The following is a 24592-nucleotide window of genomic DNA, read 5'->3' as shown; positions in this document are numbered from 1 at the left end:
ATCCCTTTAAAAATAATTACAATAATTATCTCAACATTATATTTAGGAAAAATTATATACTTTACCTATAAGATAGAGTGCCAAGTGTTACACAAATAATAATTTAGAAAAAATAAGTGTGTACTTTCATAATTTAGTGTGACAAGTATTACGAATATAATAATTTAGGAGTAAGTGTAAAAATAGGTTTACTTTAGAGGGATAAAATCTAATTTCTCCTTATGTTTTATTTTGATATAGATTGTTTAGATTTATTTTCAGAATTCAAAGTTTTAAAAGATGTTTTACAAATAAATGAAAAATACTCCAATTAATGTATTAAAACAATATTGGTTCCCTAGAACTTCTCATTCACTCTAAGCCTCTCTGTAGCCTAAAGCATGTAGAAACCTCAAAGTTGTTGCTTACAAGATTCTAACCTTTCCAGGTCTATCAATCAGATCGTGGTATGGATTTTTCTTGTTTTTTCTTTTTGACTTTTTGAGTCTTACTTTCCGTATGGGTTATTCTATTTTGGTGGATAGTTTTCTACTAGTGTAATTTAATGGAATCAGACATGGAGGAACCGTGGAAGAGGCTCCATTTATGGGAAGAGGAGGGGGTTGAAATGGTGATTAAATCAAAGGAAGTTGGATACTCCCATAGGCAAGCTCAGTTTAGTGTTCTAGCAAAACTTGAGATCAATAAGTTGCGAATTGAAGGGTTGAGTGTTGGCTGGGTTTGTTTTCAGTACAAGAGACTACCTATATTTTTGTTATAGGTGTGGTATTCTCAGTCACAATGTCCCCAAAGAAAAACAAAGTGGTTGTTAACGACGGATGGGGATTTTGAGTACGGACATTGGTTGCGAGCAGTGACTTTGAGACCAGGTTCTTCAGGATGATGAGGGCACAACAGCTTCGGAGGTTGATCCCTGCATTCATGGGGATAACAACTCATCTCATTTGGAAACTGACTCAGAAAAATGTAGTGATCAAGATAGTGGAGAATTTTTTAATAAGCCAACTCCACAAGAGACTTGTGATAAGGATGGGGTGAAATTTCTACTTGTGATGTAGGCGCGTGCATATGGGTAGGAAGGTTGAAGAAGGTTAATCATGTACTCTACTTTTTACACTCAAAAACTTTTTAAAATACTTTTTTTGATAAGATTGACGTTTAGAACTTAGAACAAGATACACGATCACAGGAACAGAACCAGAATTCATACTAGAGGGGGGCTAAAGCTTAAAACAAAAAAAATTACGAAAATAAAATTAACATCCATTTCATATTCAACAAAATATTACATACAAAATAAGTATTTCTTAAACATTTCATATTATAAAACACATCAACAAAGTATAACATACAAAATAAGTGTTTCTTATTTTGTGCACGATTTTTGTTTAGTCTATATTTATTTTTTATTTTTGTAGTTAAAGTGGCATGAATTTTATTTTATTTTATTTTTTGTAGGTCAATATCTAAATATTTTAGAGGAAGAGAGACAAATATATATATATATATATATATAAAAATATTTAAGGGCAAACCTTAATTTTTTGTACACCAATTTTTTTTTTAATGGAGGAGGGGGGGGGGGGGGGGCATGGCCCCCCTCTGCCCTTATGTAGGTCCGCCCCTGCACGATCATAAATTTGCCAACATTAAACCTAATAGTCAGACTAATAAATAAATTCCTCAAAAAAAAAAATGTTACCACTATAAAATGCATTAACAACACTTAAACAACAGTTTTTAGTATTTAGATAATATTACACGTATTTTTATCTATATATATATATATATATATTTTTAAATATAAATGATATTACTAGAAAAACATTACCAAATGAGTATTAACTTTTAACAAATTATAACGTTGTTATAAATTAAAACAACACCCTAATCTCTGAAATTACGTGACAGTGGCTTTAAGTTTGACTTTTGACTTTTCTTTTGTCTTGTTGAGCAATTCGTTTGCTAGATGATTTCGGCAATCGTGTCGTGTAGTTTGATTTTGTATTATCTAGTTTTTTTTTTTTTTTTTTTTTTCATTTTTGGGGGTGAAAATTATATTTTGCGGGTTGGATTTGGAATCAAGGAAATCTGATTTGTGTGAAAATAGAGCAGGTGTTTGGCTCCAAATTAAAAAATAAGTTTATTTTACTATTTAGTTTATTTTTGCTATTATTTATAGATTATACTGTATTTTTTTGATATTATTCATAGATCTTACTATACTATTTCAACTAATTTTTACCTTTATTTACAATACTTTCAGCAAAATATTTTTAATCTTAACAAAATAAGCCGATCTTAAAAGTACCAAAAAAAGATGAAAAATAGAATTCTATCATCTTGTTTGGTGTGATAATTGGGGATGGTTTAGAAGCATATGTAAACATGCACCTTGGGCCTTGGGCGTTGGAGTTTGCGTTCGATCAGCCTGTAACTGTAGGCAAGCAATGTAATGACTAATTTTGAATATTTTAAAGGCTAAATTTTTTTTTTCTTTTTCCATTTTTTAGTATATACTGCTTACTTCTAAATTTTATGGACTAAAATAAAGTTAATTTGGACCAAATTTCTAGGACCAAACATATATTTTTCTGCCAAGTAAATATATTAACCGAAACTATAAATCCGAGGGAAAAAAAATGCGACAACATAATTAGCATTTCTATCTTTTTATATAGTCCTCTATATATAAGTACAGTGACCACCTTGTCACTGAATCCTTTGGTTTTTATTTGCGAATTTGCACCCTGGTCATCCATCTCAATCTTTATCAATCGGGCCCAAATATCATAGCACATTGGAATTTCAAATACAACTTTGCAATTAATTCGTAACTTCCTTTGGGAGCCCAATTCAATTAAATTAGGCCATTGGCAACACCGATGTTCTACTTAGAAGTCACATGAGCACACACCCTTGCATCCTTATATACTTTTCCTGGTCTACAATAATAACCCTTGTTAGGAGCACAATGAATGTCTTGTGAGCATATACATAACCCTTCTAATGCACACCCCTCCTTATCTATAGTCACACTATTTTTCAATCCAAGAACTTGGTCGGTCCACTCACTAGAGAAGAGGCCAAAGGGATCATACACCTTCTTAACCCTTAAGAATTCTATAGCATTTTTGTACTTGTTGATTACTCCATCAAATGCTACGTTTCGATTCTTCCCCCAATGGGGCAGCGCCCCATACTTGAACAATGCAAGTTGCTCAACTTCTTCTAATATATCCTCATATAACCTAGGAGTTAAAGGGTCTTTACTTCGATAATAAGTGATATCAAAGTCCACTGCATCTTCTTGCTTGCCTAAATAAGCACTCGAAGCCTTAACGTAGCGCATGAGGATTCCATTATAAAGTTCTACACCACACATTGCTTTAGGCTCCAATTCTATCAGCTTTTGCACATCTTGAATGAAGCTCTTAGCCACGGACATGCCAACACTGAATGTAGTTTGGTGAAAGAACTCACCCTTAACTCTGTGGTCCCAAGCACAAGCTTTGATCAATGCATCATCAAGACTATCTAGGCAGGTTCCTGATGCTTGAAGGCGGTTGTGATATCCAATTACAGGATAACCCGTAAAAAGAATACCTAATAGTCCAAAAAATCATAAAATTTTTCATCATTTTGAATTAGTGATATCATTATCAAAAGAAGGTATCTCATGCACCCGTCTCATACGCCTTATATGAGATTAATACATAGAATCCACACGTCAATCTAATTATATAGGCCGTATGAGACAGACAAATATGAAAATTTCACCATTATCACCACTAACGCAAATAACAATTTGAATTTCTTAGCACAGTTTAGAAGAAGAGGAAGATAACATTACCATTGTTACTTAAACCATAGGCAGTAGTCTCGAGTGTTAAAATAACTGTCTGTGCACTGAGGCACTTCCCAAGAGCATCACTTAGAAATTCTTGAAAATCCTCTATTTAAACAAGCACAAAACAAAACACCATTTCAAAACCATTACCCTTTTGTTGTAATGCTAGCTAGCAAAAATCAAATGCCAGTTCTAAAGGTCATAAATTTTTGTTGGCTAACCTGTGGTTCTGATAACGCCTAGTGCAACTGAAGCTGTGAGGCGGAATGGGGTGAAATCATATAGACCATTGCCAGGTGAGTTTGTGTTGACTCGGTCGTCGATACGATAAACTGCCTTGCGTTGACTAGGATACCAAGTTATATCGGCAAACTCATGTTCATTGCCAAAACTAGTCACTTTATCTCCCAAGTCCGAATCATCCTTTGTCAAGTAGGTGATGGATCGTTTGAACATGGGTTGTAGTTTTAGAGTGACCTGCAAAGTGGGATCAGCTTTCACTTTAGCAGATTGACATGGTTTATTTATCCTGACTTATTGAGTTACACCTCAACAATAAAACTTCCACCAATTTATGTCTCCCATGCCATTTGCATGTCTTCACCTAGTGATGAAACATAGCCCGCATATATTAGATGGAAAATGTTTTGTTACAAATTTGGTTGGAAATTTTTTATTGAATGTGAATTTCAAAAAATTCACTATCAGTTAACATTTTCTTTTTATATTCTCAATTCTTGTAAATTTTTTAAAAAATCAAAGATTATGAGTTATATTATCAATCAAATATTTAAATTTCAAGTTTTTGTAATCTAAAATTATGCATAAAAAATAAATTTATAGATTGAATAATAAATTCGATTAGAACCAAATTTTACATGCATGTTAAGAATATAAAAATATAAAATCTATTTTTAAAATATGTAATAATGTTTTTTTTTTTTTTTGAGCGTTTATCTACCAACTACAAAATTGTAGTCAGATTTTTTTTTCTAATTAGATGCTGTCAATTTAAATTCAAGCATTTTCAACGATACAATCCTATGAATGATGCCTACCAACCACCGCAAGTAGATAACTTCCAAAGTTTTGCCCAATTAGTTGGTAGTTCGCATTCTATTTGGGCTGTATGCATGTCGGCTATTGACAACATATTGAATCATTTAATAGTTTTTTTTTTTTTTTTGAGAATCATTTAATAGTTTTATTGATTAGCCAATCTTGACAGTTGTAGATTTAATAAGATTTAAGCTGATTCTCAATTCAAAATCATCGCCAATTCAACTGAAGCTGTAAAAGCAAATCTAAAGATCACATCTCCCATTCCATATATATGGATGGGAAGAGGTTCATAAAAAAAATAAATAAATAAATAAAAAGGACAGGAAGAGAGACACATATCACACCTGAGTTATGAGTTGTGAGTTATGACATATCTTCTATCGGTCTCCGAAAGGAAAGAAAAAGAAAAACCTACATATCTTTTATTATTATTATTATTATTATTATTATTGTTATTATTATTATTATCACACACACAACATACTCAAGAAGACCTTCAAAATTACTGTGAGTGTCAAATAATTATCAAACACCAATTTTCCCTAATAACTTAAATCTTCTTTGTTTGTAAGTCAATTTTTCACATTATAATTTTCAATTAGCTCCATTAGTAAATTTTTTTATTCTTAAATAAGAAATATGAGTTTTAAACTCCGCACCAAAAACAAAAACTAATCAAATATCTTGACTTTATGATAAAATGTAATAATTATAGAGCAAACATAATGCAACTTAATTGCCATTTATATTTGATAGATTATAAAAGAAATTAGGTTACCGCATTGAATTACAAAGTTTTTTTTTTTTGTCCATAAGCAATATTTATTTTGGAAGGTTGGCATGTAAAGTGGAATGAATCGTACATCCTGCCACGATGTTCCAGTGGAGCTGACCACATTAATTTTTTAATTTATTTCTTATAATTTTTTATATATTATATGGTTATTCCTTATACTTTATTATTCGTTTCGTTTTTCTAATTTTTTATTAGTACTGAGAAACATATTTTAGTGGGCCACTTTGAATTGGGAAACACGGCATAAGTCAAAAGGAAAGGATGGCAAGTCAATTAAGGTTTCATTGGTTGACTTGACTCTTGAGTGAAAGTAGATAGACAAATGCATTGTACCTGAGTCTGTGAGGCGGTGGATGATCTTCCTTTTTAGATTGCTAAAGTCTCTTTATTTAGAGGAAAAATAAAAAAAGAAAGCAAAATGTAGAAGGAAAGAAAGCATATATTTATGAATAAAGTTTAGTTACAAACTAAAATTAGTTTGTCGGTTTTTTTTTTTAGGAAACTAGTTTGTAGTTAATAACTACAACCTCACTTAATAATTTTTAAAAAAATATATTAGTTTTGACAAATTCACTCTTATATTTACATTTTTCTTTTATCTCTTTCATACTTATAAAATTTTCATAATACTAAAATTAATAACTATATCAATCAAATATTTAAATTTCAAGTTTTTGTAGTAGTTTAAAATTATACATAAAAAGTAAGTTTTTAATTTAATAATAAATAATATCTGATTGATACAAAAATTGACTTATATATTAAGAATATAAAAAATGTATAATCTTTTTTTTTTTGAGAAGAAAGAATGTAATATCCAACTATTGGATTTTCAAAATACGTAATCATATTAATATTGTAACCAAACTTAATTTATCTAATACTAATTAAGTTATTATACCCTAGACATGCTTTTGTCCTATTTTTCTTTTAGGGTCTTTTTTATTTATTTATTTTATATTCCTATTAGGATGTATTTAGTTCGTGAGAATGATTACCTGCGGGTAGTTTAAGTTTAAAAGAATTAGAATCTTTTAGATTTTGATAAATATGTTGATTGATTATGCTTAAAATTTAAATTTATACAAACCATTGAGCTAAAAATTTCCCTCTTTCTCTTCTGTGGAAGAAAAAATATTAACACACAACAAAGTACTACAAAGAAAGAGAACTTCTAGCATCTTCCAAAAAGGCAGAAGCCAAGCCTGGAGGACAATTTCCCAAATCAAGAGAACCAACAAAACTACAATTGCAAGGCTGTCCTCGAGTACTGATATTGGAAGATGAAAGTCTATATGAAACATAAACATTTTCTTTTATAAAATTAATTCTAGATATTTAAAAAAAAAATTGAAAGAAAAAAAATATATAACAGTGGCAACTGTTAATTTCATATACAAGATATGTAAAAATTGTCATTTCCAAATGAAATGTGCATGAGACTTGACGTTCTCGTGTCTTATCATAAAGAGAATTTTGTCCCAAAAAAAAAACAACTAAATTTTTACGAACTCTCAAATATTAACAATTCTCACAGTGCATTCGTGTATATATATGGAACAAGTTTTTTTTTTTTTTTTTCACGAAAATAAAAATTGACATAATGCTTTCTTTTAGTTGGATCTCCTAAGTTTTGGAAGTATTCTTATCACCTCTTAAAAAAATTAAACGGAATCTATAACAAAATTTCTCAAAACATTATACTGAGATCAAAATTTGACTACAAGAAACACCAAATATGAAGCATAATTGAGACTCACCACTTCAAGCAAGCACACCAAGTTACAAAGCATACCTGTGAAACGACTCCAAGAACTCCAAGTGAAACTTTTGCTGCATTAAAATCTTTGTCACCATCTTTGAGACTCCGAACCCTTGCGAATCCAGCGAACCCCGGAGTAACAATTCGAAGTTCCAGAAGGTAATCATGGACTGAGCTCCCATTAGCCCACAAAGTGCTACCATGTGCCCCTGTGCTCAACAGGCCTCCAATTGTCAAACCCCACCAATATGGTGTATAAGGCAAGGCTAGCCCAGCCTTGGCCGCCTCGTTGATTAGCTGCCTTAATGTCACACCACTCTCCACCGTTATCGTCATAGCTTCAACATCAACTTCTAGAGTACGATTGAGATACTTGGTGCTTATCAAAAGCCCATCTTGCCCATCTAAGCAAACTAGCTTGGGAATGCTATGTGAATAACGGGTTGCAACTTTCATTTTCCTTTTGCTCCTGCTTGCTTTTGACACTATGGAAATGAGCTCTTGCTCGGTGGACGGGAACGCCACCTCGGCGGCTCGACAAGTGCTCCGATCAGGGAAGGCACCATAGGAGTTTGTGATTGTGCAATCTGTATTGTCTGATGAACATTTGATGGGGTCCTCTGGGGGGATACAACACACAACAAAGATTAACAGGAAGAGGCAGCAAGATTTGAGAAGTCCGCGTAATAATACCATGTTTAAGAGTTTTAGTGATGCTTTCTTCTTGGTATTAAATATGCATCTTAGTTGATTAACGTTGATGTTACTGATATACATAGTTGAGTGGCTTAGACGGGAATAGATTAAAGAACCTGTGGCTATAACCCATTTTTAAAATGCTTTGAAGAAGGGTATTCATTTTTATCATTATTGTTGGCCGAGTTGGTTCTAAAGTGACCATTGGCGGCTCTACTTGTATGTTGTATGTGATGGTGGTTCTATCAAAAAAAATTATATAAAAATTTATTTTAAATTAATATGTTATGTAACTACCCGACTTAAAAAAATGTTTATACATATATATTAAATATATTATATACTAAATTAACCTATTTTGACCAATTAATAAAAATATTGAACACCTTTACTTGAAAATTATAAGAATTTGAGTTCAATAAATATAAGAGTAATGCTACATCTACAACATTTTGACAATAATTTCACAATAATTCTTATGTGGTAAGCTGTTACTAATTCCAATTCGGATTCATATTTGACATGTTTTCCCTACCAATAACAAACTAACAACTTGTTGTATAGGATTTGTTATGAAATTGTTATGGTCACTTTATTATTCTCATATCAACATTTTCAATTTACACTTTATCTTTTATTAGTTTATTTTTTTCTTATTCTCTTTGTTAGTATAAAAAAATTGTAATATTTCATGTATATGCATTTTTTGTGATATTAATATATTTAAATTGTCTTTTTTATTAAATTTGATATAATTTAAGTTTCTTATTGACCACTCTAAAAAAATTCTTAGAGCCAATGCGAAAGTGACAGACAAGTCCCACTCTTAAAACCTTGCTCAAGCGTGAAATAAATAGCAAATAATATGCAGATGGAGACAAAGTCTGTCAGTGGATTTAGAGAATTTTTGTACTGTTATATATTTGACCTATTGTGAAGCTTTCAAAATAAAAGTGGTGGTTAGTGGTTAGCTTTCAAAATAAAAGTGGTGGTTAGCGGTTAACATGTGTTGCATCCATCATGCTAAAGAACTTATAAAAAGTCGAAGTAAACATATACTTTTTCACTTATATATATTTTTTTTAAAATTAAAAACTGTTATTTAAACACACGTATCAAACAGGCATGCAATTGTGTAGACTCTCTCAAAGAATGGACAATTCTTGTACTGATACTTACATAAAGGAAAGGTATGTAGCAAATCGTCTTCCACTTTAGTCAGTTAAGCTGTAATTAGCATTTGATTGGTATTAAAGGAATGGTATGTAGCTAATCCTCTCCCACTGGTCAGTTAAGCTGTAATTGCATTTGATTGGTACTAGTAATTCCATCAAATCACAATACAATCGTAAGTTCCATTTAGCACGATTAATAAATTTTCTTATGGAATTGAGTTCTAACTCTTATTACACCCAAAATTAATTGAATTTTTGAGCTAATGATAACAAACAAGCTCATGAAAAAGATGTTATAGCTGGATTCAAATCTTATAATATCTTAGAAAAAGAAAAGATCACAATAAAACCCCAATTTCTTTCTCTACCACAAAGTTTAGAACTGATAATTAACTCGTTGCTCCGACTATGTTTTCCTTGCGTCCAAGTATAGAGGTGTCTTGTCTACATCTAAACAAAAGATTTCCTATTTTCTTGTATAGCCAGTAATGATAAAATCGAAAATGGATTTTGTTATTTAATGGTTTAGGACCCAAAAGGTTGGTGGGATAATCCGGGAAAATGACAATTCCAACTCGGAAAATTCTTGTGCCACATAAAGTGGCACAAGAATTACTCTTCCAACCTGGATTATTGGGTCCAATTGTGACAGGTGGGTCGGGATGTTTTTTAACTTGATTTTTTTTTTTGCTGAATAAAATAAAAGGTTTTTGGTGTAAAGTGTAGACTCATCGATTTTAAATCATGTGAGCATAATGAGTAATAACATATATACACAACAGAAGCTTTGACGTAACTATCATTTAAACCGTTTTTCAAGTGAAGCAATTTGAAAACTTTTTCCATCAAATCACACCCCATGGTTAGTTTTTAACCTAAAATCGAAATCATGGAGATTTGTAGCTTTATATCGGGTTTTCAAGTATTCACTTCTTCACCTGTCACGCACGACATTCAATTTTGCTGTCTTTGTTGTAATGGAAATGTGATACAAAGTGGACAAAGTGAGAGATCCTACAACTACAGGGAAGTTGCACTATGAGTATGAGTGTGCGGGCTGTGCTTTGACGCCAACACTTCAACACACTATACCTTCGCTTCGCCCATACGCTTGAACAGGTTCTTGCCACATCAAAAGAATTTACTTAGTGGACACCTTAATGATTTTCCCATTCGTTTCTAGAGTGGAAAGAGTCATCTGAATTGAATTCTTCGTGTAACTCTCTCGTGGCTTCAGGGTGACACCTATGCTTTTATAGTGATCTGGTGTTAGGTAAAGAGAAGCCTCTGTATTACATAATGATTAAGTTTAGTAATGCTCCAAGTGTACAATTAACTTGCCAAATGAAGCTAATGAAGTGAAAGCCAGTTTACATTATTATGCTAATTAAGGTGACAATCAATTCACACTTTTGTATTTTCTCTGTGCTCCACAATTTCCTTTATAACCAACTCTTTCCAATTCCATAAGTTGGTTTATCTATTTCTGTTTTTGTAGTGATCTAAATTTGTCATTGATCCACATCTTCCTATATGTATGCGGACATAGAAAATTTACCACCTTTTAGAACCCAAAAAAAAAAAAAACCCTCTGAAGAATGTAAGAAACCAATTAATAATCTCTGCTTTCATATGCTCCTGTTTTAGTCAATACCATCTTTAAGACTCAACTCTCAACCATTCAATTAAATGTTGCAGCTAACACGTTTAGGAATTTAAGAGCACTCACATCATGTAATAGAAAAAATACCACATTTTAACTCAACTTGTAAAGTCTCTAATGGTTAAATAAGAAATTTAGGATTCAATCTCCACTCACACTAAAAACCGATTGGTGTCTTAGTTTACTGATAAAAAACTATTACTAAAAGCGGATACCACAAGTTGAAATTTTTATAAAAAAAAAAGTCTAAAATTTACCTACATTAAGATCATACAAAGTGATGTAAAAATACATATTTATTATAGTAACAATATAAATTTATATTAGCACTATTTATTTTTCATTTTATTTTTTATCATTTCTTTACGTATTTTGAGATGAAGAAAGAAAGTGGATGGTGATGGTTATGTGTGAAGAAAGAGAAATAGTTTAAAATATAAAAAATAGATATTTAATGAAATATAGTGTAAAATAAATAATCTGATATAGGGGTATTTTAAAAATTAAAAATGTAAAATAGGAAAAGTGAGTTTTTATGAGAAAATAGACAAAAATTTTTGCACGTGTACTCTTATAATGCTGATCTCAAAATAAATAAAGCTACTAAAACAAAGAGTGTTTAAAAATAATAAAGCACTTATCAAAATAAATAAATATTAATGAATTTTTTAAAATAAATATAGATAAATAAAGCTACTAAAATGTAAGGGTCCGTTTAATTGGAAGGGTAGAAAAGTGGGAAGATAAAAAAAAAATTTCAATTTTCCTCTTTTTTGTTTTGGTTAGGAGTGAAAAAGTAAAGAGATGGAAAAAATGAGTTTGCATAAATTTACTCATATACTCTTGTTAAAAAATTATGCCCAATTAAAAAAAAAAAAAGTGACAAACAACCCAAAGAAAGAAAAGAAAAGGAATAACCTAATTATGTCCCTATCAAATAAAACAAAAAAGTAACACATTTATTTAGCAAAAAAATTGTGTAGGTGCAAACAGGATGAAGGGGAAAAAAAAAAAAAAACAAAACAAAAAAAAGTAAAGGAAAGTGCATACGGTCATTTTTATTCATTAGCAGCCTCTCCTTATTTTGAAAAGAAAACCTTTTGACGGATTCGAGTAGAAAACACCCAGCCCAATTATTTACTTTCCTACCTCCTCACTCAACCAAACACATTTCTAAAAGATTTACTTTCTCATTTTCTTTCCAAATTTTTTTTTCCACCTTATTTTACCATCAAACAATAACCGACTAAGAGTTTAAAAATAAAATGCTCACGTCATAAAGGGCTCATGATGCTCCCGACACAGACGTCACTTTGCAGCACCAAGGTTTGAAAGCCATTGGTTTTGATCCAAAGAGGATAACATTTCTATAGGTAAAAATCTTATGCAAATGATCTTTCTAAAATTCCTTTGTACCTACGGTGGAAAGTTAAGACTTTAGTTCTAAGATTAAAGATTAAAATAAAAAGTTGGTGATTGGGGACGGGGTTAGGATTTTCTCTTAAGAGGTTCCATGTATGAAAAAAAAAAAAAAAATCATTAAAAAACAGGAGTAGCTTGATGCATTTGGAGGCCTAAGGTGAAAATTAATTATCTTGTATTAGATGCAAAATTACTACTAATTAATATGAATTACGTAAAATTTTTTCTTTTTTTTAGAAATTTTATAAATAGAAAAAGTTTGACAAAATTTTTCATACTTGTTGATGTGGTAGATTGATAGTGGTAAGTAAAAAAATTGTGTAAGTGGTAGACTTAAATGAAAACTAGTACAAGTTTGCTAACTCAACTCTTATTATTATTATTTTTTAGAAGTACAATATTCACAATATTTTTTATAACAAATTCTAGGTTTTAAGTTGCTTTTTGTTTTTTATTTGAAAATATCACTATAATTATTTTTTTGCCATCAATAACAACCTACTACTTAACATTAGTTGTAAAAGTATTGTAAAAAATATTATGAAAGTTTCATTTTTCTCTCTTTTTTATTTGTTTTTCATCTGGTAAAAAAATATTATTTTATTTATTTATTATAAATAACCTTATTGGTTAAAATTTGGGGCCTTTTTTTTTGCTTGGGGCTTTAGACGATCGCATTTTTTGCTCTAGCCTTCAACCGGCTCTATTCAAAAATATAAAATATACTGTTAAAATTCAAATTTAAATTAATATAAAAAAATAAAACTAGTATTGAGTCAATATTAACACATAAAAAATAAATTATTTTTTCTTGATGCATTTTACTCAATCATTTATGATCCATCACAATCAAATTAATTTGACGTTCTTTAAAATCATAAATTTTATCTATAATTGGCTTTTCATTAAATGTTTTAGGAATTTCATTTTTAATGTATAAAATGAAGAATATATTCTTTAAAAAAATTATCTTTTATATTGTTATGAAGCATAATTTGACAATATTTATGACTCAAAATGCTTGTTTTAAAATTGCAGTAAAATTGAAATAGTAAATAGAAGTATAACCATTCTCAAATCAAAATAACATGAACCACAAAAATCGAAATCATATTTATTGTAACTATTTCCAAAAACAAATTAGTGTTGTCAATTAAACAATTTCAAAAAATGATAAATTACATATACCACCATTGTGGTTCACCCTTCAAACATGGCACTACCATGTGTTTTTTTTTTTTTTTTTTTTTGAGAGAGAGAGAGAAAACATGTGTTTTATTTTGTAACAGTTGCCTTTTTGGTATTATACTTTTATGAAGCGTTTCCGCTATTTCTAATGGAATTTGATAATGTAGTAAGTGCCAACATCACATGCAAAGAACAAAACACATATAGAATATTGTTGAGGGACATTGGTGTTTGTTACAAGAACAAAGCACCCAACTTCCATAATCTAACTGTACTAATGAATCTTTAAAATAAATAAATAAATAAACTGTACTAATGAAATTAAAGACAAAAAAGGCTGGCGGTGTTTCTCTGTGTATTGCCCATTTTATTATAAACAACCAACGAGATTGAAGTTAAGAGATCGAACTCTTGGGCCTCTGGTTTACCCCCAAAAAAAAAAAAAACTCTTGGGCCTCTTGGCATTAGCAGAATTTTGATATTGGGTTGAATTAGTCCACTATGGGCACACATTATTTGTGTATGGTCTGGCCAGTATTTGTAACAAAATTAAAATTAAATTCCTTCTTTCTTGATATTTTTATTAAAATCCAAATCTTTCTTCTTAAATGCTTGACCATTGCTCGCTCTTGACAAGATAGTCAGGAAAAAGCTTCACACATTTATACAATTAGATTATTCTAAATTAGAATTTCTATCTTTTATAATAATAAAAAATAACAATTAAAAAAATTGCTTGCACATGTAATGATGTAAATTTCAAAATGAACTACATTAATTTTCACTCACAAATTGTTAGTGCCACCTCTTTTTGGTTGAAGCTCCGATATCTGGTTTTTGGACAGACACTGATCAGCTCATGAAGAAAGTAGAGAAGTATGAACTCCAAACTTCTCAAAGTACTTAATGCGTATTATTTAGGTAAGGTTAGTTCGCTTGGTCTCAAGTAAAATATCTTCTCATAGGGTCTAGCTAAACCAGACAGATGGATTTGGAGACAGTGACATCACTGCACCAGCAAGACTGGGTAGTGGAAGCATGTCATAGTGCCAACAGCAGAAAGGAGAGACTTAATGGGCTAATATGACCCATCAGAGTCAAGTAAATATGATCCTGAAATGGACCCCTACGAGCTAATAGAATCATTCATACATGGCTGCCAATTCATTAATTGCTTTCTTGCTATAGCTGGTTTTTAATGCGGCAACAAAGGTAAATAATAGTACAGATATTCCATTGGTTTAGACTTTAGAGCCTCTGCAAATCCCTTCTTCTTCTTCTTCTTCTTCTTCTTCTTCTTTTTTTTATTCTTTTTTCCGCTATGAAGAAAGGAATCTCCTGCAAATCCGTATTGCTTAGTTCATGAAATACGGGTTTCATGTTCAAAAGCTTTCAGCCCTAAAAAATATTTTTTTTTGATTTGGTAAAGCTTGTTGTTCAGACTTTTGGGTGCGTCAATTTCATGAATGAATATGATTTATTTTTTTCGAGCACTTCCGGGGTCATCATGATTTCTCAATTTCCAAGTTATTGCGCTACTCTCTCTTTTAACTTGGGCGCTACAATTTCGTAGGACATCTCATAATAGCCAATGCAGGAGGTTCTTTTACTAGTTTGTCCTATGAAGAGGGCTCCGGAGGTTAACAATCAACTTCACGATCATTATGAATTTCAGTGAAGAAAAAGACTAGTACAAATCATTACGCACCCCATTTCGGTTCCTATTTTGTCATGCAAGGCTGCACCTTTAATTGGGCTCCCATAAAAGCAACACTGGACAATTATCGGGAACGACTGAAATATAACTGCAATTTAAAAGCCTGTTAAATGTAAGATGGCTCCAACAGCTGCTGAAGGTCCATTAATTTCTGTTTCTTCCATTAAATGCAACACAAGGTGCCTAACACTGTCTTTTTAACACTTCGTTTGGGGAATTCGTAAAGGAATTGAATGGCATATGAAGTAATAGAATGGGATGAAACATATTTAAGCAATGGAAAGAAGTAGTCTAATCTTATTTAGATGTTTTAAAATAAAGAAATAAAAGGTAAATAATTTTGTTTGAAAATTTAAAAAAAAAATAGACTTATTTAACAACAATATTATATTACAATTAGACCCATATATTTAAAGAGTTTTAGTGAAAATTTCATTAAACAAAATTTGTTCTCTCCAATTCCTCCTCTCAATTTCAAGCGAAATGAAAATTTAAAGTTTTAAGATAATAAAAATGAAATGATTGTTTCATTTTTACTCATTTTATTCCCTTTCACTCAAGCTTTCATACAACATAATATCTTTCCCTCCATCAAAACTTACATTTAAACTCCCAAAATATTCCATTTATTTCTATTCATTTCCTGTAAATAGTGGGAAACATTTACCAATCATTTATGGTTAAACTTTGGAGCATGCAAGTTAAAGGATGTTAGATGATTTATTATTATTAATTTTTCTGTGGTTAAGACAAAAACAGGACAAAGCAGAGCACGCAATAGACCTCACTTTTATCTTCAACTTCAAATAAAAATAAGAAAGAAAAAATTACCACTTGAATTATCCAACTACCTATCTAATAAATACTTCACACTCTACTCCCTACGCCAAATTCCAACTGCATCTGGGCAATCTCCTTGTCTGATCAGAACTACATATCTATCACAATCAAATTAAATTGAAAACCTTAAAAAGTCATCAAGTCAAAGCTCATATCCTATCATCAATACCCGCAATTAATCACCTCAACCATCTTCTAAGGTCACTGGTTGAAGAAGGAGAAATCTCACCCCCAAAGCTATCAGTGCAGCATGATGAATAGTTAGACTGTTGCTCCAACCCAAAATGTGCTCCACTAACACTCTTAAAGCTTGGACTCCTCAAGTTATGCCCATAACATCCATACCCCATTCCCACACTATAAGGGTCTGGTGGTGCCGGAAATGAGAGCCTTTTCTTTGCTGATCCAACTCGCTCCCTCTCCGGTGTTGATGGCCTCTGCCTCGGTGCACTCTGAGACCTCACTCGAGCCTTAGCAGACTCGGTTGCAGCCATGTAATTAGGCAATGTAGAACCACCACTTGCACTGCTACTTGCCCCACCCCTGACAGCATGTGGATGCACATTACCATTGTAATAATAGTTGGACCTTAAGCTTGGTGTTTGAGATGTAGGGTAATTTCTATCTTCTCTAGAGCAACGAGGGCTCGCTGACCGGACTTGGATAGGCCGGGTTTTCGATGGTGAGGGTGTGACAGGGGAGTGGTGAGGGTGTAGACTTTGGTGGTTTCTATGGAGTGGTGAACTGGGTCTTTGTTGTTGGTGATGTTGATTTTGATTTGGTCTCCGTAAATTAGGTGCCAAGTATGAGTAAGGCTGGGCTGTATCCATTTCCACGGTTTTGATGGGGTCTCTTTGATCAGTTGAGGCTCTTCCCCGGGTATCCCATGGCTTTGTGGCCATCCACCGGTCCAGCCATTTGGGTCTCTCTTCGAGCTCATCTTCATTGCCAATTGATGGGCTCCTACCAGACCTCCAAATCTATGAAAGAGGTGTGGAAATTTCAAAATAGGGCTAATTAACTCACGGTATAACAAGAGTAAAACAGAGGAGGAATTGAAAATGAGTGCGAGAGTGAGACAGAGTAGTGGATGAAACCTGTTGAGAAAAGGCCTGAGACAATGTCTTTTCACGCTTCATTATTGCAGCTTCCTTTCTTTGCTGCAACATAGCTTTCACTTCCTCAACTGTGTGTGGCCTGTCGTCCCAATCATCAGCTAAGCTACTTCCTTCTCTTGACTGTGAAATATCCAAAAATTAACTTTGAAATACTTAAATCTTAGAATCTCAATAGTGTCAAAAACCACAATAAGAAACATTTCTGTTTGGTTGAAATTTTGGAAACAGGAAAAAGGGACTTGGGTTTGTTTTACAATCATTCCACTTTTTACAGAACAAGAAAAGTCCTTTCAAAACATTGACTAAGACGTTGACTTAGGATCAAAAACCAAACTTACGACTGATTTCCTGTCTGAAATGTCTTGAAGATACCTCGACTCCCAAACGCTGTTTGTGTCACTGAATGTAGATTTTCTGCTGCCTTCATGAGAGAGCCTCATACGCTGGTCAAGCACCCTAGATTGCACACGAACCAGTGCTTGCATGCACTTAAGAGTCATCTTCGCTTGCTTTCTAACATTATGACCTCTCACCAAAGCTTGCAACTTTACTAAGCCCTTAAGCGCACGAAGTGCTCTCCTCGCCTACAAGTACAACACACGCAATGCTAAATACTACTAAATAGTCTCTTCAACTAAAAAAAAAAAAATAGTGTTAAGACTTAGATCTATATTTGGCTTACCAAATATCCCCTAAAAGCTGTCTGAATAACTATTGCAGATTTGTGTTGTTTAGCATGATTAGCAGGCCTGGACAGCCGAGCCACCTCCACCGCCGCTTGGGCTGTGGCCATTGCAGCCTCGGCGGTGGCCACCGCCACCTCAAGCGCATGCTTTCGCTCCGCAGCTGCAGCTGCCGTCGCTGTCGACTCATGGTTCGCCTGTGCAACAGTGGAGTCAGGCGTGGACTTTGGTAGCTGGGTTTGCTGATCTGTTACTGTTTCTTGGTTTGCGGGTTTCCTGAATGGCCATCTTCGCTTTTCTCTCTTCTGCTTTAAAAAAAAAAAAAAGACCCAGTTAACGATGTGGTTAATAAGATCAAGAAGCGAAAGAATGTTGAATTTTGAGATTTAATGAGACACAGACCTTTTCATCATCATCTTTAGTAGGAGATCTGAAAGCTCTTTTGACAGCAGTTAACCATGAAGTGCCTCCCTTCTTCCCCATCAAAATATGAGGTAAAAATATCCGAGCTGCATTTACAGCTAAGCTGCTAAAATAGATGACAAAGACCAGAGAGAGTTAAAAGAAAGATGATGCGCTCCCTGGTTTGTACAATAGCGCCCACCTCTTTAACCGTGCATGTGAGGTGTTTCCTTGTGTGTGTGTGTGTGTGTGTGTGTGTGGAGAGGGGGGGGGTGGGGAGAGAGAAAGAGAGAGTATAATAGTCTGAGTCTGAGAGCATTTCATTTGTCAAGAAATTTAAAAAAAAAATTAAAAAAAAAAGGAAAATATATGGGAAATATGAGTGAGGATGAAACTGCAGACTGACGCACTAACTGTTGAGATGAGTTGAGAAAGAATCTATCTATTGCATTGCATGATTGCATCTGTTCCTGGAAGCAATAGCAAAGTTTCCGTGGGGTTGAACTCACTCTTCATGTCATCAAAAATCAGCTCATAAATTATCATAAAAAATTCAGCTCATAAATTATTCTCCCATCAGTGCTCATAAATTATTCAAATTTTATTATATTTTCAGTATGTAGACTTTTTTTATCATTAATAAATAAAAGAGATTAAATTTTATGGGAAATTGGTCTAAATACTTTGATTTACATCTTGCAATAAGAAAGTATAAATTAAATGCTAGGTCATTGTATTACTGAAATATAAATGTATTTAATCACTTAAGATAATATTTTAATAAACATCATATTTTAGGTTTTACATAAATAATAATGTTGTATTATTAAGTGTAGTAAAATATATTGAGTTTAAAGTAAAAGACTAATATGACAATATCTTGTTAAACAAGATAAAATTCATGAATTTTACACTCAATCTTTATCATATTGCTGGTTCTAAATAAATAAATAAAAAGGTAGAATAGAGTGATCATTGTGGCTTCCTCCAGTTTAAGGTTACCATTGTGGCATCCACAATGTAGACTTTTGCTTATGTTCTTCCATCGTTTTGCGTATTTAAGTTTCTTTTAATAATGTTCTTTTTCATGTTATAAAAAAGGAAATTGCTCATATTTTTTTAGTCAAAATATATTGAATTTTCTAGATTTCGAATTTAAAATTGTGAGAAAGTCCTAGACAAAATAATGATAAAGCCTTCACTAATGAAATCATTTCTTGAGCACGTAATGAGTTTGAAGTAGTGGGCTTATCAATTTTGTACTCTAATTACATAAATTTACAGGTGAGAATAGGTTATTAAAAGTCCACTTATTTTCTTTTAAAAAATAAATATAAGTAATGTTAGAAGAGAGTATACCATGTTTCAAGTATATATATATATATATATATATATATATATATATATATATATATATATAATCTTTCACAACACGTTTCATATGGGACCTACTAGTGTGTGGACATCACTTGTTGTGAGAGAGTAGGGTGTATACACATGAAACATAATATCTATTTGCATAGTGCTAGAGCTACCAAAAGTATCAAAAAGTATAGTGGAACCTATGAATAGTATCAAAAAGTATAGTGGAACTTATGAATAGTATCAAAAAGTGCAGTAAAACCCATGAATAGTATTAATAATAAGCTAAATAGTAAAATAATCTGATTTTTTAATTTTGAGTGGGCTTGAGCTTGTAGGCCCCAAAGGCCAGACAAGAAAGCCAAGCAATATGAGCATGGTCAATTGGGGTAGAGCAAACCTAACATTGAAGAACCTCGAAGGATCTCCTTATTCTCGGATGCGAGTCAAGAGCCCTCCCAACACCGAAGAGGTAGAGAAAGGACTGAATGGGTCAAAGAGCAAACAAATCCAAATGCCTAAAGAAGGAAGAGTCAGAGTTAAGCAACCATCCCTTCCAAATTAATTGCAATCCACCCACATCAATGTCGCATTAATTTGCTAAATGACCATCAAGAATGCCTAATTTCCTGTTTTTCACTTATCTTGACCTTAAAAAAATGGGGAAAGGGAAGATGGGACAAGTATCCTCCTCACGCAATATCCACTCTACAGGTGGACAGTAGAGAGAGTACCTCCTTCATATAAATAGGGACACCCCCCCCCCCCCCCCAATTAACAAGTGATCCATAAAGATTTAAGAAAAAAAATTGTTAGAAGTGTGAACTTGAAAGTAAGAGAGAAAAAGCTGTATTAATCCAACCCCTCCTTGGGCCTTTCAAGGATATTTGATAATTTCTTTCAACCTGAGAGTTTTCTATCGCAATCCATTTGGAGTTTTCTTTTTCCTTATTAAACTCTAGATCCATACATGTTAAATTAATTGTTATGTTCATTTGAGTAATTCTTACTAAGAATTACATTTTGACCCACACAATTGAATTTTTTTAAATTTAATAAATTTGTAGAAAAAATTTTTTAAAAGAAAATTAACCACAACATTAAACAAAAATTGATGAAAAATGCTTAATCAAATAAGTTTGAAAGTTAAAGTACTGAAATAAACAAAAAAAAATTAAAAAACTAAAATTGAATTTTGGTAAGAAAATATAAAGTGAGTTTTGTATTTTAGTTTTTTTTTTTTTTTTGGGTTAACATATAAGAGGGTTAGTACAAAACAGAACAAGGGAGATTGACCAATAAGTCCCTCCGTTGTGAACACAAAAAACAGGCTATTTTTGGCTACAGCCTTTAAATTATCTATGGCAAAGGAATGGAGTCATCTGTAACCTTTACTATTATATCTACATTTATAAAAGAGCATGTGGTTTAGTGATCTTTCCGCGGTCATAGTCATGGACTACAGTTAATGGGGGTGTCAGAAAGTACATCAACAGCTTTTATATATATATGTATGTATTTATTATCTTATAATTATATTTATATATATAGCGAGAGAGAGAGAGAGAGAGAGAGAGAGAGAATAGTAAGGACGTGAGAAAAAAATGGGTCGGGGAGGAAGAGTGGCCGACTGAGAACGTTGAGAGTTGAGAGGCACGAGAGAGAGAGCACGTTGATGGTTTGCACAATAACCAAAAGTGCTTTTAAAAGGACCCAAACAAAACCAAACCAAAACCAAAAGCCCTTTTCTCTTTCCTTTTTTCCTCTGGTTTTTCTTTTACTGGATAAAAAAAAGGCTTTGTGCTTCTCACTTTTCTGCTCAGAAACAACTGGCCACCTCTCGTGCTGTCACGTGCTGTCAGAAACTAGTAGAGCATATCCAGTGGTTGATCATCCACGGTGGTCCTCAATTTCAGTCAATTATTTTATTGCATCTTTCTCAAACCAAATCATGTGGTTCTTAGACTAATAATACCCTGTGACTGTTTGGTAATGTTGTTTTAATAATATTGTTTATATTTTTTAAAGATGTGTATGAGTAAAAAGTGTATGAAAATATGTGTAATATTGTTTAAATACTAAAAATTATTGTTTAAACAACGGTAACAAACGGGCCATTATAGACTGCTGGGTATTATTGTTTAAATAACAATTTTCAGTGTTTAAACAACAATAACACTTCTGATACATATTTTTATAACACTCCAACGTATATTTTTAAAATACTGAAAATTGCAATAATACTTAAATCCTGTTACCCAATGGAGCTTTTGCTATCAAGTCATTGTTGGGATCCTAGTTGGCAGGTTGCTTTTATTTTGGAAGACTGGTCAAACTGTGGATCATCATCTTGGTCTCGATTTTCATTTGGTCATTATCTCGTTAGGTCATTCCAATAAAAAATTATATATTGTACCCGGTATATATGCCGGGTCTCTCATACAGAGATGGGCCCCATAGTGTGTGGGACTCGTCAGTGTGTGAGTGACCCAACATATATACCGGGTACACCGTATACCAGCTTGTAGGAATCTTTGGATAGTGTTTCTCTTACTTAATTTTACCATGCCAAGTTTAGATTACAGTACTAGTCTACTAGAGTTGTTTGTTAGTTAAGGAAGGTTATACCAACTCACTTCACATCTCTACAAAATTAAATGGCCTAGAGTATATTTTTGGTTTTTAAATTTTGGATTTGTTTTCAATTTAACTTTATTTATGTTTCAAAATTTTCAATTTGGTCTTTTTATATTTGATTCATTTTTATATTGGCCTTTTATGTTTAAAAATTTTTAATTTGACTTTTCACTTTTCTTCATTAATTTATGAAAATGAAAATTTTGAAATGTAAAAGGCTAAATAGAAATTGAATCAAACATGAAAGGTCAAAATTAAAGTTTTGAAATATAAAGAGAAAATATGAAAACAAATAACACATGAAGGGAAAAAAAATTGAAAACAATTCTACTTTAAAGCTTCGTTTTGTTAGGGGTCTGTTTGGTTGGAAGAGTGGAAAAATGAGAGAATGAAAAATTAGTGGGAGGATGAAAAAGTGGGAGAATATAAAAGATTTAGTTTTCTCTCATGTGTGTTTGGTTGAAGGGGTGGAAAAATGAGAGAGTGGAAAACTTTTTTATTTGGTTGGAGAGAAAAATGGAAGGATGGAAAATGTAGTTTATAGAAATTGACTATTATGTTCTTATTTTATAATATATAAGAAATAGTGGGAAAGTGAGAAGGGTAGGTGAATGCAATAAAGTGAGGGTATTTGTGTAAATTACATCATGCAACATATTTTCCTCCCAAATTAGGAGGATAAAAAAATGTGGGCCTAGAGGGATTATTTTCCTCCTTATTTTCTGTCTCTCTTGTTTTCTCTCCTGAACCAAACGGTGAAAAATGTCATTTTTCACCCTATTTTCCTCTTCCTATTTTTCATTCTCCCTGTTTTCACTCCAATCAAACATACTCTAGGGGTGAAAAAGTAGGAGGATAGAAAATATTTTAGTTTTCCCTTTTATGGTTTGGTTAATGTATGAAAAAATGGAAGGGTGGAAAAATCTTTTATTTAGTTTAGAATAAATAGGAGAGAATAGAAAATAAAGTTTCCCCTATTAAATAAAATAAAATAAAGTATATTGTATTTTTACTAAAAATTTGTATATGAATGAGCACTCATTAAAAAAAAAAAAAGCACAAGAAATTCAAAAATAAAAAAAATTTTGCTCAAAAAATAATGTTGAAAAGATAAAGGATGAGGGGAAAAATGTCGAATGATAACATCAAAGACAAAAAAAAACATTAAAACATATATATATATATATATATATATATATATATATATATATATATATATTGTAAGGACGAGATTTGGTTCAAAACCCAATAGGTTTGGACAGTGATACAATAAGCTGACAATAATGAATTTGTTAGAGAATGGATCTAATATTGAACGTTCAGTGAGTCTAGTAAAAATCACTACGAGTTAGTTTAATCTTGGAATAAATGAAAATAAAAAGTTGAAAAGAAAAACACTTCTCGGTCAAGTTTGAGGATGGTATGTTCTTGTATATATTTCTCATGCTTATACAAATATTCAAGTTTTTGGTTACAAAGAGGTCTTCTCTCCTCTTTTTCTGATCCCCCTTCTATAAGGGAATCCTTTCCCTTTTATATTCATCCCCCTACTCATCTTAGCCTTCCACCTATTGATCAAGTAACTAATCTCCTTAATACTTGTCCCATCAGAGCCTTCTTGAAGTTTTTGGTGGGTAGCTATAAGACTAGAAGTCATTGTTCAGGCATCACCTCCATATTAATACAGCTAGTTGATTAGGTACAGAACATTCAATGCGGTGATAGTAACTTTATTCCCAAATATTTCTCAATTTCTTGTTGATTCTTCTCTCTCCAAAGCTTATTCTCCTTCCAAGCATAGTTTTCCCCTTCCCAAACTTTTTTGGGTAATCGGACTTCAAGCTTCCACTCTATTTCCTGAGGAGGTTTGTATTTTCAGACAACATCACCTACTTGTCCTGACCCGCTCTTGTCCTCAGCCTGAAGACCTACTTTTCTTTACTACTACTTGTTTGTCCTCGGGCTCTTTGACGTTCTCGGGCGCAGCCCATAGCCCAATACCCTTATCTGAGCTATTTATCCCCCCCCCCCCCACACCCCACACACGGTGTGTGTGTGTGTCTATATATATATATATAAACTTTTTGGCTTGTCAATTTCGTTCAAAACACCAACTTCCTATTTTCAGTTGGATTTTCTCTCGGATTTTGAGAAATAGAGTTTTAGTGAGCTAGAGGAGAAAATTATTGACTCCCTCCATTTTGTCTACCTTATCCACT

At 32.4% G+C, this 24592-nt stretch overlaps 2 protein-coding genes across 3 annotated transcripts; both read right to left on the bottom strand.

Moving 5' to 3' along the window:
- Positions 1–2767: 2767 nt before the first annotated feature.
- LOC142638872 (L-gulonolactone oxidase 5-like) lies at positions 2768–8285 on the bottom strand. Its single transcript, XM_075812940.1, has 4 exons — positions 7504–8285; positions 4072–4327; positions 3854–3955; positions 2768–3606 (listed from the first exon to the last, which is right to left on the bottom strand). Exons 1-4 carry the CDS (start codon positions 8245–8247, stop codon positions 2891–2893), a joined length of 1818 nt encoding a protein of 605 aa, XP_075669055.1. The 5' UTR covers positions 8248–8285; the 3' UTR covers positions 2768–2890.
- Positions 8286–16099: 7814 nt separating this feature from the next.
- LOC142638191 (protein IQ-DOMAIN 17) lies at positions 16100–18574 on the bottom strand. 2 transcript variants are annotated; one of them, XM_075812208.1, is made up of 5 exons: positions 18375–18574; positions 17972–18277; positions 17628–17873; positions 17269–17409; positions 16100–17151 (listed from the first exon to the last, which is right to left on the bottom strand). In XM_075812208.1, the coding sequence occupies exons 1-5, from the start codon at positions 18453–18455 to the stop codon at positions 16351–16353; spliced, it is 1575 nt and encodes a 524-aa protein (XP_075668323.1). In that variant the 5' UTR covers positions 18456–18574; the 3' UTR covers positions 16100–16350. The 2 variants fall into 2 exon arrangements, with proteins under 2 accessions (XP_075668323.1, XP_075668322.1); XM_075812207.1 differs by having other exon boundaries at positions 17972–18280; positions 18375–18547.
- Between the last annotated feature and the right edge of the window lie 6018 nt (positions 18575–24592).

The sequence above is a fragment of the Castanea sativa genome, chromosome 6 (genome assembly GCF_040712315.1).
Source record: "Castanea sativa cultivar Marrone di Chiusa Pesio chromosome 6, ASM4071231v1".
In the NCBI taxonomy this organism is placed as follows: Eukaryota; Viridiplantae; Streptophyta; class Magnoliopsida; order Fagales; family Fagaceae; genus Castanea; species Castanea sativa.
Note: the sequence above shows the minus strand (reverse complement) of the source record. Positions and strands in the feature narration are given on the sequence as shown.